Source organism: Balaenoptera ricei, chromosome 15 (genome assembly GCF_028023285.1).
Source record: "Balaenoptera ricei isolate mBalRic1 chromosome 15, mBalRic1.hap2, whole genome shotgun sequence".
Lineage (NCBI taxonomy): Eukaryota > Metazoa > Chordata > Mammalia > Artiodactyla > Balaenopteridae > Balaenoptera > Balaenoptera ricei.
In genome coordinates, this window is record NC_082653.1 from 58022722 (window position 1) to 58037592 (window position 14871).

At 59.7% G+C, this 14871-nt stretch overlaps 1 protein-coding gene and 1 long non-coding RNA gene across 3 annotated transcripts; one reads left to right on the top strand and one right to left on the bottom strand.

Moving 5' to 3' along the window:
* The first annotated feature begins 174 nt into the window (after positions 1-174).
* LOC132349621 (uncharacterized) lies at positions 175-4758 on the top strand. The gene is made up of 3 exons (XR_009497713.1): positions 175-293; positions 367-3444; positions 3763-4758. It is a non-coding gene; the product is annotated as an uncharacterized LOC132349621 (long non-coding RNA).
* CARHSP1 (calcium regulated heat stable protein 1) lies at positions 3733-14265 on the bottom strand. 2 transcript variants are annotated; one of them, XM_059898163.1, is made up of 4 exons: positions 14198-14265; positions 6612-6776; positions 5808-5930; positions 3733-4110 (listed from the first exon to the last, which is right to left on the bottom strand). In XM_059898163.1, the coding sequence occupies exons 2-4, from the start codon at positions 6767-6769 to the stop codon at positions 3948-3950; spliced, it is 444 nt and encodes a 147-aa protein (XP_059754146.1). In that variant the 5' UTR covers positions 6770-6776; positions 14198-14265; the 3' UTR covers positions 3733-3947. The 2 variants fall into 2 exon arrangements, with proteins under 2 accessions (XP_059754146.1, XP_059754147.1); XM_059898164.1 differs by lacking the exon at positions 14198-14265 and adding an exon at positions 12328-12476.
* Positions 14266-14871: the final 606 nt, after the last annotated feature.

A 14871-nucleotide genomic window follows, 5' to 3' on the forward strand; every position in this document is an offset into this window, starting at 1 on the left:
AGGTGGAGGGTGCGCTGTTTCTCAGCCCTGCACAGGGCTGCCCTGGGTAGGTACCCCGCGGCCATCAGGCTGGGCCCCCCTCCCCTGCACTGTCACAATTCCCTCAACCTGCCTCCCCACCTCCAACGACTTCAGACTGTGCCATCCTTCCCCTGCTGCTGTGGTCTTATCCCGGTCCAAGCTCCCCAGCCATGTATCCCACCTCTTCTCTCTTTAGGCATTCCCCAGCACCCGCCGCCCTCCCGAGGGCCTCCCCAGCCGGGCTTCGTGGTGGGGACATCAGATAATAGTAGGTAAGTAACATGCAGGCAGCAGCGGCTGATGCCTTACACGTGCCCGCAAAGCAGCAGCTTCTGTTGTTGGCAGGTAGGAGCCGGCTTCCAGGATTCAGATCCTAGTTCAGCTGCTGCTGACTGGCTGTGTGATGGAGGATGAGTTCACCCCAGCCTCAGTTTTCTCATCTGTCGAATGGGATTACAGTCCCTACCACACAGGTAACTTAACTGCGTTAACTTTAGTGAAGCACTTACAAGAGTGTGAGCTATCGCTAACTTAATCATCCCCAGAAATCCTGTAAGACGGGACTGTCAACCCTGCTTGACAGACGAGGATAAGTCATTCCCTCAGCCTTCTGCGGTTCCAGGACGGTAGACAACATCACAAGAAATGTAAACACGGTAGCTAAATGCTGAGCAGGAGGGAAGCAAAGAGGTTGCCTCAGGTCAGCGTGGGTCTGTTAAGAAAGCCTCCTCCTCCCCTTCCCCACCACCTGCCCCCACCCCCTGCACTGCAGAAGCTGACCAGGTATTTAGCCCCGGGCTCTAGGGCTTAAGAAGCCTCAAGGGAAAGACCACTAGCAGCTACTGGCCGCCAGGAAGGCCCATATAAAGCTCGGTGAGGAGCCTGAACTTGATCCCAAGGGAGGGGCCGGGGAAGGCCCATGTGTGTGACAAGGGTAGGTCTGTCTAGCTCCCGGGCAGGGAGTGACTGGAGGACCAGCAAGAAACAAGTTCGGCAGACATTTGGGTGAGGCGAAGGCGGCCTAGGTGGCCCTGAATCACTTCCTCTCCGAGGGCTGCTTCCCTCTCCTGCCCAGACAGGGCCAACTCAGCCAGGCCTCCAAGCTCCCTTCCACATCTGCCCGCACCCACCCCACCCCCCCCCCACCCCCCCGCAGAACTCATCCCGCCCCCTTCACCCTGGCTTCCACCAAACCCTCCCTCCCTCGAGCCGCACAGCACCGCATCTGTTTGGGGTTCAATGCCCACTCCGGCCTCTCCCTAATCAGGTTCGATGGGCTGGCTATAATTTTTCCTAATGCACTCTGAAAATCTGTATATTTTTACAATAAAGATGTTCACCTCTGCACACCCAAAGCCATTATCTACCTCCCGAGGGAAACGCTGGCCGAGGAAGACCTCCGCAGCCTCTTGTGCCCCCTGCATCTCCCTGCTGCACTCCTGGAAACCGAGAACCTGGGCTGCCTCCCCTCCCGCTTCCCAACTTCCCTCCATCTGGACCGCCCTTGGTCAGACTGTTCCTGCTCACACAGTAAAAATTTAAATGCAGCAACAGGGCGTTTATCCACAGCTGACCACGTAAGTGGCATTTTCTGTTGTCACGAAGCCACATCCCACTGCTAAGCTTGCCTACGCACGAGGATGATGATTAAGGAAGAAGGGCTGATCCCATTTTCTTATTCATCCCCCAAAAAACCAGACTGCCAAGTAGAATGACTGTCAGCCTCCTTTGGGGAGACGCCCTTACCTGCTGGCTTCAAGGAGTATCTCCCTGGCAGCCAGATTCCCATTAACACATAACGCAGAGCCTCACGCAAAACAGGCTTTACTGAGAGAGGGGCTGGTGGGAGGAGACCTGCAGTCAGGAATCCGGATTCTGTGCCCAGCGCTGTTGCCAACACCGTCCATCCTCCCAGAGCCTCGTCCATCCTCCCAGAGCCTCGTCCATCCTCCCAGAGCCTCCGTCCATCCTCCCAGAGCCTCGTCCATCCTCCCAGAGCCTCCGTCCATCCTCCCAGAGCCTCCGTCCATCCTCCCAGAGCCTCGTCCATCCTCCCAGAGCCTCCGTCCATCCTCCCAGAGCCTCTGGAGTTTCTGTAACTTGGGACTCTGTGCTTGAGTGGGGAGGGGTCCCTTCCAGCTCTGACAGACTGAGAAAGATGTGGTCACCAGGAAGGACAGAGCAAGAGCCATTTACAAAGGAGTCTACACAGAGAGAGAGCCCGAAGTTTAGCTCAGAAGAGCAGATCCAACTCCCAGCCCGCTGGCGGGCTGGCGGGTCACACGGAGCCCCAACCATGTGCCAAGGTAAGGACAAGGCAGTGGAGACGCCTGGGGGAGCAGGTGGAGGGAAGGCGCAGGCTCTCAACCTCCGGGAGCCTGCACGGGTCTCGGGAAGTGGCTCTGGAAGCGTGGTCTGTACCCAGCAGACGGGTATCCAGGGGCCACCTGGGGACCATCCAAGGCTGGAGGGGAAAAGGCCACCGCGGGGCAGCAGAAGGCAGAGGCAGGAGGACCCTTCGAGGGGCACGACAGGCCAGGAAAAAGGATCAACTTCCTTAACTACGATGTTTCACTGCATACTGGTAACCAACACACTTACTTGCCTATTTAAAAACTCCAGTGGTCATTTTGTGATGTATGAAAATATCAAATCACTGTGTTGTGCACAGGGAACTAACATAGTGTTGTAGGTCAGTTATACTTTAAACACACACACACACACACACACACACACAACAATAACTCCACCAGTCCTCAGCAAAATAGTTCTGGCCTTCCACCCCCTTGCAGAAATTCACAGATTTAAGACACTGGATTAGGCCGTCGTTGTCTTTCAAGGGCTCGCCTCCCTGCACTGACACCTGGACACTTGACTACATATAGGCCACGTATTTCAAGACGCATTTCCCAGCTACTGCTATACACAACTAAAGCCAGACCAAACCATAGCAAAGAAAATCCTAAGGATCTGTTTAGGTTTGCAATGTCGGCAGCGAAGTGCAAACAGAGCTGGCTCTGGTGAGAACTTCAGTTATGAAATATAAAAAAAAAAAAAGAAAATCCTAAGCAGTCCTTCACACCAGTTTTCCAGAAAACCCCACCAAAGGTGTATTTCCCCTTCAACTTCTGACTTTACCAGGCTGTCAGGAAGCAAACCACCTGCTCTTTTCTAGATGGATCCAGAGAAAGGTCTGGTCTTAAACAAAGACCCTCCCCTCTCCACACTCCCCTCTCCCACCGCCGTCCCCACTCCCACCCACCACCTCAGTGACGGGGCCGCTGAGCCAGGATCACTCAACCTGAAGACGGACAGAAAGGACCAGACTTCGAAGAGAGTTAGGATTCGCCTCTGAGCACGTCGCTGCCAGGTGGAGGACTCTGGGCTCCCAGACACCCAGCTGTGACACCTCCCGCTGCAAAGGTACCAACCTCCCCCCACTCCCCGCCCCTCCCAGCCCCCTGAACAACCAGCTGAGAACCAGAAAGAAAAGCCTCTCTGCCCAGGGCCGAGGAGAGACACAAGGGGGCCGCCTGGGCGGGAATTCCTCCCGGGAAAACACGCAGGGTCCATGTCACTACCCAGAGGGCCAGATCTGGGGATTTTGAGCCTTCCTCCAGGGATGAGGGGCTGTGGGCTGGGGAAGACCACCCGACCCAGTCCCGGGTGGGGCTCGGACAGACCCTCCACTCAGCCACTAGTGGGCGCCTCTCCTTTGTCAATGCTTTTAATGCGTTTCAGATGGTGAGAGGCTGTGCTGGTGGCCGAGAGCACTGCACACCCCCTCCTTCAGGAGACACTTGAAAGGGACCACACTCCCCCCTTGAAGCCCCATCTCAAGCGGTAGAATGTCCTCTCCAGTTTGGTCCTGCCTCCGACCCCAGAGTCTCCCCCAAGCCCTGGGGAAGGGGCGCCTCTGGCCTCTCCTAGGAGCTGATGATGTGGCCGGACCAGGTCTCGTGCTTGGTGCCCGGCGCCAGGTGGGTGATGACCACCTCCACGGCCTGCAGCTTCTCGTTCTTGGGCGGGATGGAGCACATCTTATAGGTGACCTCATCGCCTTCCACGGGGACGTACTCCCCCTCCACGCTGTGGGGCGGGGAGAGAGCACTCAGGGCGGGCACTCAGAGAAGCCAGGACACCAGCCCTCGCAGAGGAACTGCCCCCCTGCCCTGCCACCAGGGGGCATCACCATGGCCCTCTGGTCGTGGCTGAGAAGCCCCAGACCCAATCAGCTCCTTCCCTGGGACCTCGGTTGCTGAGACAGAGGTGGAGCCCCACCCCTTGGGGGTGCTCACATTGCACGTTAAACGAGGGCACCGTGGGCCTGATGGAGGGAAGAGCGGGGAAAGGCAGTCTGAGCCCGAGTTGGGGGATGGCCCGGGTGAGGGTTTCCTGAGCAGCACCCCAACCCCCTGCCCCATCCAGGAGTCCCAGAAACCAGGCTACCCCTCTGCTGTTCAACTCCTCAGAACCCCAGTGAGCTTTCCAGAAAGTCCTTTTCCCTTACTTTCTATGGGACATGAGTCACCGTCTCACCCGTGATAGGGAGGTGCCCGGCTTGATGCCCCCTTGATGAAACCCCAGGAGGAAAATCCCCTTCAGATCCTGAGCACCAAGACCAGCCAGCTCCCCCGGAACTGGTTTGCCTTGACTGAAGAATAACATCGCAGATGGTGCTGCCCTCTTTGATTTGGCCACCAGGAAGCTCAGGAATAAACGTGTAGCCCACTTCTAGCAGTGGAACTAGGCATCAGAGTATCCCCATCTTTCTCATCTGCCCCCCAACCCCATGCTTTCCTTTCTAATTTTTTTGGTGCACTGTGTGTATCCTTGTCAACCACTACAAATCCTTTCTGGAGACAGGCAATGTGGAAATACATGTCTACATCCACGTATGATTCATACACACGTGGAAGGCATTGCTCTAGTGTCATCCTCAGGTCCACGCTGTACCGGGGGTCTATTGAAGACCCGGCGTGTAAGAATGTTGGGGGAGGGTCAGAAGGGATAACTCTCCCATCCCAGCAGACATGTGCAACAGGATCCTAATTTCAAAAACATGGTTTCTATGTATCGTCAGGTCTGCTGTGTGGGGTAAGGACTTTGCCTGCCACAGACGGAAAGTTGTGGGGCTGCAGCCAAGGTCAAGGGTTGGGGTGCGGGTCAGGGTGCCAATCGGGTCCCCACAGATCTGCAGGCTGCTTAGAAGACCAGAAGTGAAGCACAGGCTGCTGGACGCCTTCCAGCCCCAAGGCCAAGGACGGGTGGGCTCCACCCTGGGTCCCCCCCACCGCCCGCCCCAGGGTTTCCAGACACTCAGGCAGGAAGGACGTCAGTGAGCAAGTGGCAGGAGAAAGGGTCCAGCCCCAAACTTCCTTCCTGGAGCAGAGCGCAGGCAGCCCCCCACCTCGCCAGGCTGCTTCCCCCGAGGAAGTGCAGGAACCCAGCCGCCAGGCGAAACACAGCTCCCCAGACTCACAGGGACGCCCCTCCCCATCCACCAGACCCACACGGGCACTCAGACCCACCCCAAGCGGTTCTCAACTCACACACGCGCACACGCGGTCGCCTGCAGCCTCTGACACACTGCCACCACCACCACGGGCTAACGACCCCACCGCTGAACACTGCTGCACACAGATCACAAGCAGAGTCACACACGCCTGGCTGCACAACCATCATCATGGCCGGCGCCCAGCAGAGTCACACGCTCTCCCTGCCTCCTCGGGGCCATGGCAGCACCCACCCCAGACCCAGCCCACCCAGACCGGCCGCTGACTCACTCGGAGATGTGCAGGAAGATGTCAGGGCCGCCGTCGGCCGGGGTAATGAAGCCGTGGCCCTTGGACCGACAGAAGCATTTGCAGACTCCTTTGTAGACAGGGCCCTGTGAAGCCCGCACCGTCCTGCCAGAGGGAGGGGAAAGCGTGAGGGGCCCCCACCAGCCCTCCAGAACAGCCCCCGGCTTCCCGGGCACACCCAGCTTATCCCAGTCCCCACCCACGCTGTGCCCCAGGGAGTGCTGGCCAGGGCCACCACGTACAGCTGTGCAGGTTGTGCACTGCACGACTCTGGGAGCCATTCACAGAGACCCTGGTGACAGTGACTCTCTGAATGACGCTGCAGAGTTTTCTCAGGCCTCAGTGTCCCCCTCTAAAAGCTCTCTGAGCAGCCCTCCCCACGAAGGCTATTAGCAGCAGCAGTTAGCAGCAGCCTCCACTCGTTGGCCTGAGCTCTGCATCTCCCAGGCACCGTGTGGGTCCCCTGCGGCACCGCGGCCACCCTGCTACTGTCCCTCTTTTGCAGCCGATGAAGTCAAGGGCTCACGGGGGAAGAGGCCTGTGTGTCGTTAAAGCCTGATGACTTAAGACCCCAGCGATTTCCCACCCCTGGCCATCCTCAATCCTTGCCCCCAGCTCGTGACAGCCTCAAGTGGGCCTGGAGCAGCGCCGTACAGAGTTTACGAGGCGCCTGCCCAGTTTCTCACCATCAGCCCTTTCCCACCCCCGAGTCTCCCATCTGACAGACAGGGATATGAGGCTCTCTGGACCCCGCAGGCGACCTGTCTCAGGAAGCCTGACACTCACGCTGAGAAGGTCCTTGTCCGGCGAGTGGGCAGTGGGCTCGGGACCACGTTGCCCCGAAGCGGGGACGGTGAGCGATCTCGGGCCTCTTGGGTATCCAGCAGCCCGGCCGAGGACTGGTGGGTGGGGTGCTGCGATGGGGGAGGAGGCTCAGATGACATGGCGGACCTGGAGAGGGACAGGGGCGCTCAGGGGCTCACGCCTTGCGAGGAGGGGCCCCCCGGCTGCCTCCCCACCCCAGCGTCTGCCATCTGAGACTCATTCTTCTGACTGTGGAATGCAGGCTCCAGGCTCACTCAGCGTGGAGGTCACCTGCTCCAGAGACACGCCCAGCTCACGCCAGCCGGGGCAGGTGCCTGGTCTGGGCTCCTGCAGCTGCCGTGGGCCTCCCGCTATCACTGCTCTGTACGGAAATGCCAGGTCACATCACTGACAAGGACACCATTGGCCCCCTCTATGTTCCCAGTGCCCAGCACAGACCCTGGCACACGCCGGGCCAGGCGTGGTAAATCCTTGTGAAAGGAAAGAAAGGAGGGAGGGCGGGAGCAGGCCGGCAGGCAGGCAGGCAGGCAGGCAGGCAGGGCGGGCGGGGATGCTTCAATGCCAACCACCTAGATGAGGACTCCAGCCACTCATCAAACATTTCCTGGCCCCGGCTAAGTGCCGGACACTGTGGGGAAGGCAGAGGCAAAAAAGGGACCAACACTCAAGTGTTCCTCCAGGAAACTCCGGGACACAAACCAAAGAAGGCTCAGACCCCAAGTCAGGCCTGCATCCAGGAGAGGGAGGCCCGGCAGGTAAGTGCGTGGGACCCTGAGCGGCAGGGGCATTTCAAAGGCAGCATCTCCACCAGGCCCCTTACTCAGATCCAGGCCTTAAAGTTAATTTCCACACAGCCCGAGTCTCCGATTGCTGCTAAGAAATCGAATTCCCTCCATGACCCCTAACATGCATCAGAGGCCGGGGGCAGACCCAGGTGGAGATGGACGGAACAGACTCCATAGTCCCTGCCTCGCTCTGGCAACCGCGTCAAGAGCAGCACGTGCCCGCTGTACCCAACACACTGGCGGCCTTGCCTCGAGGCCACGAGGAAAGAGCAAAGCCCAGGAGCCAAAGGACCTTGGCTGAGTCCTTTCCCCTCTCTGGGATCAATATTCCCATCTGCACAGTGGGGCAGCTGGGTGGGCGTCACTCAGCACGTGCTCAGGGAGGGGGATGGGGACCCAAGGTGGAGGAGAGCCGGCCCTGTGGCCCCAGGACGGGGGAGGAGCCTGACTCAGGCATCACCCCCGTTCACAGGGCAGCCCTGCTGGGTTCTGTGTGGCTCACACGGGGTTTTCAAATTTAAAATATGAGCTATCTTTTACACATCCCAGGAGTTTGCCCCCAAATCTAGGTTTCCAACTAGTTTGAAAAAATTAGCACCTCTGACAGCCTGGAGCCTCCAGCCCACCACCCTGCCCCTGCGACCCTGGTCTATAGTAATTACCCCTGGTCTATAGTAATTACGCAGCCCCAGGGCACCAGTTTTCAAACTGCATCCTCCAGGGAAAGGGCCACCTCCTCCCCCCAGAGGAGGAAACCTCTCCCTCCACATTGTCCCCACAGTCCCCCGCAGTCCCTCACCCTCCCCTTTCAGGACTCCCTCCCTCTGGCTGGGAGGGGAGAGGGCCAGCTGGCTTCCCAGGGGAAGTGACATAGCTACCTCCTGACCCTTTTCTCAGCTGCAGCCGCAGCCACCCCAGAAAGGCCCCGGCTCCTTGGCCGGGGGTCAGGGCTCCAGCATGACCCACCAGTACAGGTCATAGAGTCCTAGAATGTTCAATGCCTGGGGTTCTGGGAAGGGGGCTGGCCCAGAGAATGGAAAGCCCCACCCAGGACAGCAGGTGGGACCACTGCATCCTGGTGACACCAGGGTGAGGCGGGGAAGTGCCCTCCCCCGCACCCACAATCTCCCTCTTTCCCCTGGTGTCAGGCACATCTGACTTCAAATCCCACCCTGCCGGCTGTGTGATCTTGGGCAAGTTACTTAACCTCTCTGGACCTTGGTTTCTGCATGAGGAAAATGGGGATTTTAATAGTTCTGACTTCACACCATTGTCATGAAGTTGAAATGAAATAATACACGTTAGGCACTCTGCATACTCTCCGCCCAGAACAAGGGAGCATTAAGTGTCAGCTACGATTGTTGTCATAACTGTCATCATAAAGTCATTCAACAAATACGTGCCCGGTGTCAGGCCCTGTTCATGGCACTAGAGACACGGGGCTGAATTTGGAGCCAGAGAAGAAACAGATCAATAAATATATAAACAAAATCATTACAGGTGGTTCCCTGGTGGCCTAGTGGTTAGGATTCCAGGCTTTCATTGCCATGGCCCAGGTTCAATCCCTGGTAGGGGAACTGAGATCCCACAAGCCGTGTGGTGTGGCCAAAAAATAAATAATCATTACAGACTGCTGAAAGGGCTGATAAGAAAATACATAGAGGGACATAAAAAGCAGCAGGGTTGGGGTGCCACTCTAAAGAGGGTGCAGGCTGGGTCCCAGACAGTAAGAAAGAGTGGACCATTTACAAAACAGAGGGAGGCTCTTCCAGGTGTGGGAAAACAGCCTGTGCAAAGGCCCTGAGGTTGGCAAGGGCAGGTGTGATGGAAGGCCAGCAAGGAGACTAGGGGTGGGGGGGCACTGGGGGAGGAGGGGTGAGAGGTGAGAGACACGGTGGGTAGGAGGGCATCACCATCATCCCCATGTGTCTTCATTCTTCACACCCATGTCTGTCTGACTGTCCCCATGTCCCCTGCCAGGCCTACCTCCCCCTGGGTTAATGAAGCAGGCCCAAACTGGGGCCCCCCTTCTCTCTCCACCCCAGCTCCCTTGACTCCACTAGTATACCCAGTCCTGCAGAGATGCTGATGGAAGGAAGCCCACCGTCTTGAGCGGGGAGCAACCTGAAGGCAGCATGGAGTCCCCCCACGTCCTAGGGCCCTGCACTGGGGCTGGGACAGAGCAGGGTCTTAAGCAGCATTAGGACCCGAAGCCCCTGCTGGAGTTCATGTGTACTTGTGTGCTCGGTGCCTTGCACAGTCGAGCAGCAGCAGAGGGCTCCACGCATGCGCACCTGGCAGTGGGAGAAACTGAGGCATGGGGGGCACCAGAGCCTCCCGGAGCGGGGACGGGAAGGGAAGTGCCGGCCTGGGAGACGCAGGAGCCTTAACCACCACCCTGCCCGCCTCCCCTGGGCCATCCAAGCTGAAAGCAGCTGGGGCAGCTGGAGCAGGCCTGGACAAGAGCCAGCCCGCCCCCAGGGGCCTGCGTGGGGAGGGGGAGCGGCATGGGGGAGGGGGCAGGGAGAAGGAGTGAATGGCCTCTGTGTGGGGAGGCCTGGGTTAAAGTCCAGCTGTATGGAAAACAGCTGGGGGAGGGGGGAGCCAGTAGCCCAGGAGCCAGCTCTGAGGCCCGCTGCTGCCCCCCAACACACAGATGGGGGGTGTGCAGCAGTTGGTGCTTCCAACCAGCAACTGCTCTCCCAGCAACACCAGGGGAGCCTTGGAGCTGACCCTGGAGGAGGCAGGGCCCACCCGCTGCCACTAGCCCCCTTCCCGGACCCCCTCAACTCCCTACAGCTGCAGGGCATTTGCAAACAGGCAACTGAGGCTCAGGCTGCTAGGAGGCTCTAGGCCAGACCTGGGATGGGCCTCAGGCCTGCAGCAAACTCAGACGGAATGTCATGCCCAAGGCATGCCACAGCTGCTGAGCTGTGTGCACACACCTGTGTGTGTGCATGTGCGTATATGCGTATGGCTGTGTGTGCACAGGATTGTATGGGCGTGTTTGGCTCTGTTCACGTGTATGGTGTGTGTGCGCACATGTGTGTGTCTGAAGCCAGGTGCACACGTGGATGCACACCTGTCACTGCCTGTGTGTGCACACCAGTGGACGGGGCGAGGCCACCCCACCCCCAGCACCAGCAGGGCCTTTACCCTGGGAAAGGGCAGGAAGGGGGCCTCAGCCCAAAATAGCCTGGGAATTTTCCACAGGCCCTGCACGTCCTCCTGGAAGGTTCAGAGAGTTCAGCTGGGCACCAGGCTCTGGTCTTCCTGACCCCTCTTCCACCCACCCACATATCAAGGGACTGGAGACCCAATCCTGCAGAGCCCCTGCTAACCCCCTCCTCTCCTGCCCTCTCGGCCTCAAATCCCACCAATCGTCTGTCTTGAGCCAAGTAGCCAGTTGCTGACTCCAGGGAGGGGATCCTTGGCAGTGCTATCAGTCATTTACACTTCAGTGAGGAGTTTGCAGTTCGTTCCACAAGGCTCCATTCTTGGTAGCCTTCAGACCCTTGAGGGCAGGGAGATGGAGGGGAAAGAGCTGAGTTCAAGTTGGGAGCTTCATTCTCAGCATGGTTCTCAGCAAAGCCAGATCTCTCCAAGCCTACTCTGAAAAATGGGGTGCCGAGCCTTCCATGGGTTTCTGGATGGGGGAGGCCAGGGCTGGACACCATGTTCAGACACCTCCCAGCCCCAGGGCCAGGCCACTGCTGGCAGGTGGGGATGACTACTAGCCCGCATGAAGGGAACAGGACAGGACACTGGAGAACCAACCGACTCGTAGATTCTGAAGATGGGGGTAGAGTCCCAGATTCTGCATTTCTAAGGAGTTCCCCCTAGCAAGGTAGATGCTGGTCAACCCACACAGAGTAGTACACACAAAAGAGTAGTGCGGGTTACCGGGTTATCGGCCTTGCGCACCTCTCAACCAGCATAAGAGGGTGGAAGGGAAATTTTTTTGGGGGGGGGGGCGCTCTAGGTGAGTCACAAAGTCACCTTAGTACACCCAGGTTCCTCGTCTGTAAGCTGACGCAGTAGAGACGCCTCCCTTCCCTTCTCGGCCTCCAGCCCAGCTAAGCCCCAGCCCCGCAGAACCAAGGGCACGTGGACCGAGGGGCCGGGTGAGTCAGCAGAGGCTGGACAGTGGGGTCCCAGGAAGCAGGGGAGGCCCATGAGGAGCCCGAGGCGGGCTTGGGCCACATTCCCCTCCATTGTTCGCGGGAGAGTGGGGCTCTGGCGAGGCAGAGGGGGAATAGAGCGAGGATAGAGGGGAGGGGGAAAGGGAGGGGGCGGGGACTCAAGGGGCGGGGATTCAGAGAGGGCCGAGGCCAAGGGGTGGGGCGGGGAGTCAGGGGGGAGGGAGCGGAGTGGGGGGAAGTGGGGAATCGAGTGGAGGGGGCGCGAGGGCGGGGCGGCCTGGCAGGAGCCTGCAGCGCCAGCAGCAGGGAGAAATACAAACTCGGCGCGGAGGGTGCAGCCCGCGATGCCCGCGTCCGGGGAGGGGGGGAGGGGGGGAGGGGGGGAGGGGGGGCGGCAAGCCCAGCCGGGAACTGCTCGGCCGCCCCAGAGTGCTGCGAAGAGGCCGGAAACCCGAGGGCCAGCTACCGGGAAGCAAAGGCGCCCCTCCAGCACTACCCCCGTTAGCGCTCCCGAACCGGCCCGCCCCACCCAGGACCCTGCGCCCGCCGGCTCCCAGCCTGGGCAGCCCTCCTGGGAGGAGCCCAAGCCCTTGTTCGTAACTAGGGGCCGACTCCGCACCGCATCACCCCCACTTCCAGCCTTCCTGTATTCCATCCTCGCCTCCATTCTCCCAGGGCTTCGGTCAGACCTGAGTCTCAGGCCTAACTCTGCACTCCACTCCCTCTGTGACCCCTGGCAAGCGACCTCACCGCTCCCTGCCTCAGTTTCGCCATCTGTCAAATGGGACAGTCCTGGTGCAGCCTCCCAGCCCGGCAGACGTCGTGCGGAGGATGTTGTGCAGGGGGTGCCTGATACAAAGGCCTGGAAACAATGGTGGAGCCGCTAAAGGTAGAACTGTCAGGCCTGGGGCCATCTAGAATAATCCCTCCCATTCCTGTCCCTGCTGATGGGACACAAACCAAATGCCCTGACTTTGCCACTCGGTGAGACAAAGACCCACCCTCGTCCCCGCCCAGGACCCAGAGCCCGGCGCTGGGCCTGGCTCAGCTCATTGCGAGCATCTACTCCGGGCTGGGCTGGGCGGCGCTACAGGCCCCAGTTCCTGCTCTGCTGGGGCTCCTGCGCCAGCTGGGGGCGGGGGTGGGGGGAGGGAGTGACAAACACGGCAGCTTTGAGAACCGCGGTCATCAAGTCCGCCCGGGGAAGGCGAGCACAGAGGGGGCTTGGAGGAGGCCCCTGGCCCCGAGGCGGCGGCGGCTGCTTCGAGTCCTAAAGGCGGAGTGGGGAAGTTTTTCCTGGGACCTGCAGGGTCAAAGGCCCAGGGGGAGGGAGGACGGGCGGCAGAAAGAGGCTGGGAGGGTCTCGGGGGAAGATAATAGAAAGCTCTGTTGAAAAGTTTGAGACTTGACCGACAATGGGGGCATCAGCGGACGATTTTAGGCCGGGGGTTGATCTGAACCTGTTTTTACAAGTTCTCCCTGGGTTCAGGGTGGCGAACGCATTGGAGGGGCAAGACTCCTCCAATGAGGGAGTGAAGAGACCAAGAAATATGCAAAAAGCCAGTAAAAAATGTTAACAGTAGCTAACGTTCCTCCCCGCACTGGGTCAGCCATCTCCTTTTATTCTCACTCACCCCGTTATGATAGGAAAAGTTACATCCCCAGTCTACGGATGGGGAGACGGAGGCTCAGAGAAGCCTCCTATTTTGCAGTGAGATACCCCCGCCTGTGGGAACGGAGATCGTGCCTGGAGGGGCTGATCTCCTGTCCCCCACCCCCAATACACACATCCACTCCAACCCCAGATAAGCTGTGGGGACCAGGGGCTTCCTTGTTAGAAATCAATACAAAACAAAAAACCGTTGCATTTCCGGCCTGCAAACTTGGGCTGCCAGTGAGGCTGTCGCGGCGGGAGTCTGTGGGCGCGGGAGAAGTTTCTCGGCAAGGCCTCGGGGGCCCCCCATCCAGACGCAAACACACCGGGCGAGCGCCAGGCGGCTCCTCCTCCCCAGACGCGGCCAATCGCCCGGCGCCAGGATACCCCCAGCCCACCTCCCCGCCAAGCCCGGCCGAGGTCCCACCACTGAGCCCACAGCTGGCGCGACCAGGCCTGGCTGGCGGCTGCCTCCACCTCCCCGAGCGGCGCCCCCCACCCCCGCCGCGCCTCGCCCCAGCGCACCGCGAGTCACCCCATCCTGCCCCAGCCCACAGGCGAAAGCAGGGGGAGGGTGGTAAGGCGGCGGGGAGGGCGGGCGGGGGCGAGACGAGGAGGAGGCGAGGTTTTTTTCCGCCCGAAGAAAACAGGTGGCCAGGCGGGAAATGCAACCCGACGTCCGCCCCACATCCCTCCAGCTGCTGCCACACCCACCATTCTCCCGAGGGAGATGAGTAACCCGCGTTTCCCCGAATAGGGCAAGGCGGCCCGGTCATTTCCTAGGGGCCTAGAGAGACCCAGCCCGGGGCCCTCTGCCGGCGAGCTGGAAGACCCTGCAGAGGCGGGGGTGAAAGGGGGCAGCGGCGGCAGAAGAGGCCGAGGTCCCATCCCGGTAGTTCCTGGGCCGCCCTCGGGGCGGGGACACCCCACCACACCCCTCCTGGGGTCCCCGGAGAAGCTCCCTACCTGGCGATCCACTCCGCTCAGCCAGCTGCTCTGCTCGAACTGCGGGAACAGAGCTGGGGAGGGGGCGTGGTTCTCGGGGCGGGCTCGCCGCGCCCCCGCCCCTGACCCCGCCCCCAGGGGCTCTCAGCCAATGGGACTGCGGTCTGGAGCAGGGGCGGGGCGGGCGGGAGCACAGCCCCGGCGGGATCTTTGTGTCCTCGCGCGCGACTGGCGGGATCGCCGGGCGCGTGGCCTTGGGAGTACGCGGTCTCGCGCCTGTGCCGCACCTCGGCCAGAAAACTCCCCTGAAAAGGGAGAGAGTCTGGTCTTCGCGCCCGAGCAGGTCCCTCCCCTAGCCAACGGCGTCGGGTCAGGTCCCCCACCTGACCTTAGCTCCAGAATCCGGACGGCCCCGGGGCACCTCCTTTTTAGCGCGAAGAAAGAGATCTAGGAATGACAAGAAGGAATGAAGAGAGCGGCCGAAGGGAGGAAAAGAAAACCAAAAAAATGCAAAGAAAGAAATAACAAAAAAACGAGGGAAATCTGTTGATTTCGTTGTTTTTGTTTGTTTTGCTCTTAATTTCCACTCCCTCCTTGAGTCCTCTGTGTCTGCAGGTAAATGACCCTACTCTCATCTTTTTTTTTTAATTAATTTTTATTGGAGTATAGTTGCTTTACAATGTTGTGTTAGTTTC

Excerpts from the sequence above, each read along its gene's own strand:
- CARHSP1 (XM_059898163.1), bottom strand. The coding sequence starts at position 6,769 with ATGTCATCTGAGCCTCCTCCCCCATCGCAGCACCCCACCCACCAGTCC. Across the intron at positions 5,931-6,611 it reads CGGACAAGGACCTTCTCAGC|GACGGTGCGGGCTTCACAGG; the intron begins GTGAGTGTCAGG and ends TCCCTCTGGCAG. Across the intron at positions 4,111-5,807 it reads ATCTTCCTGCACATCTCCGA|CGTGGAGGGGGAGTACGTCC; the intron begins GTGAGTCAGCGG and ends CCCGCCCCACAG.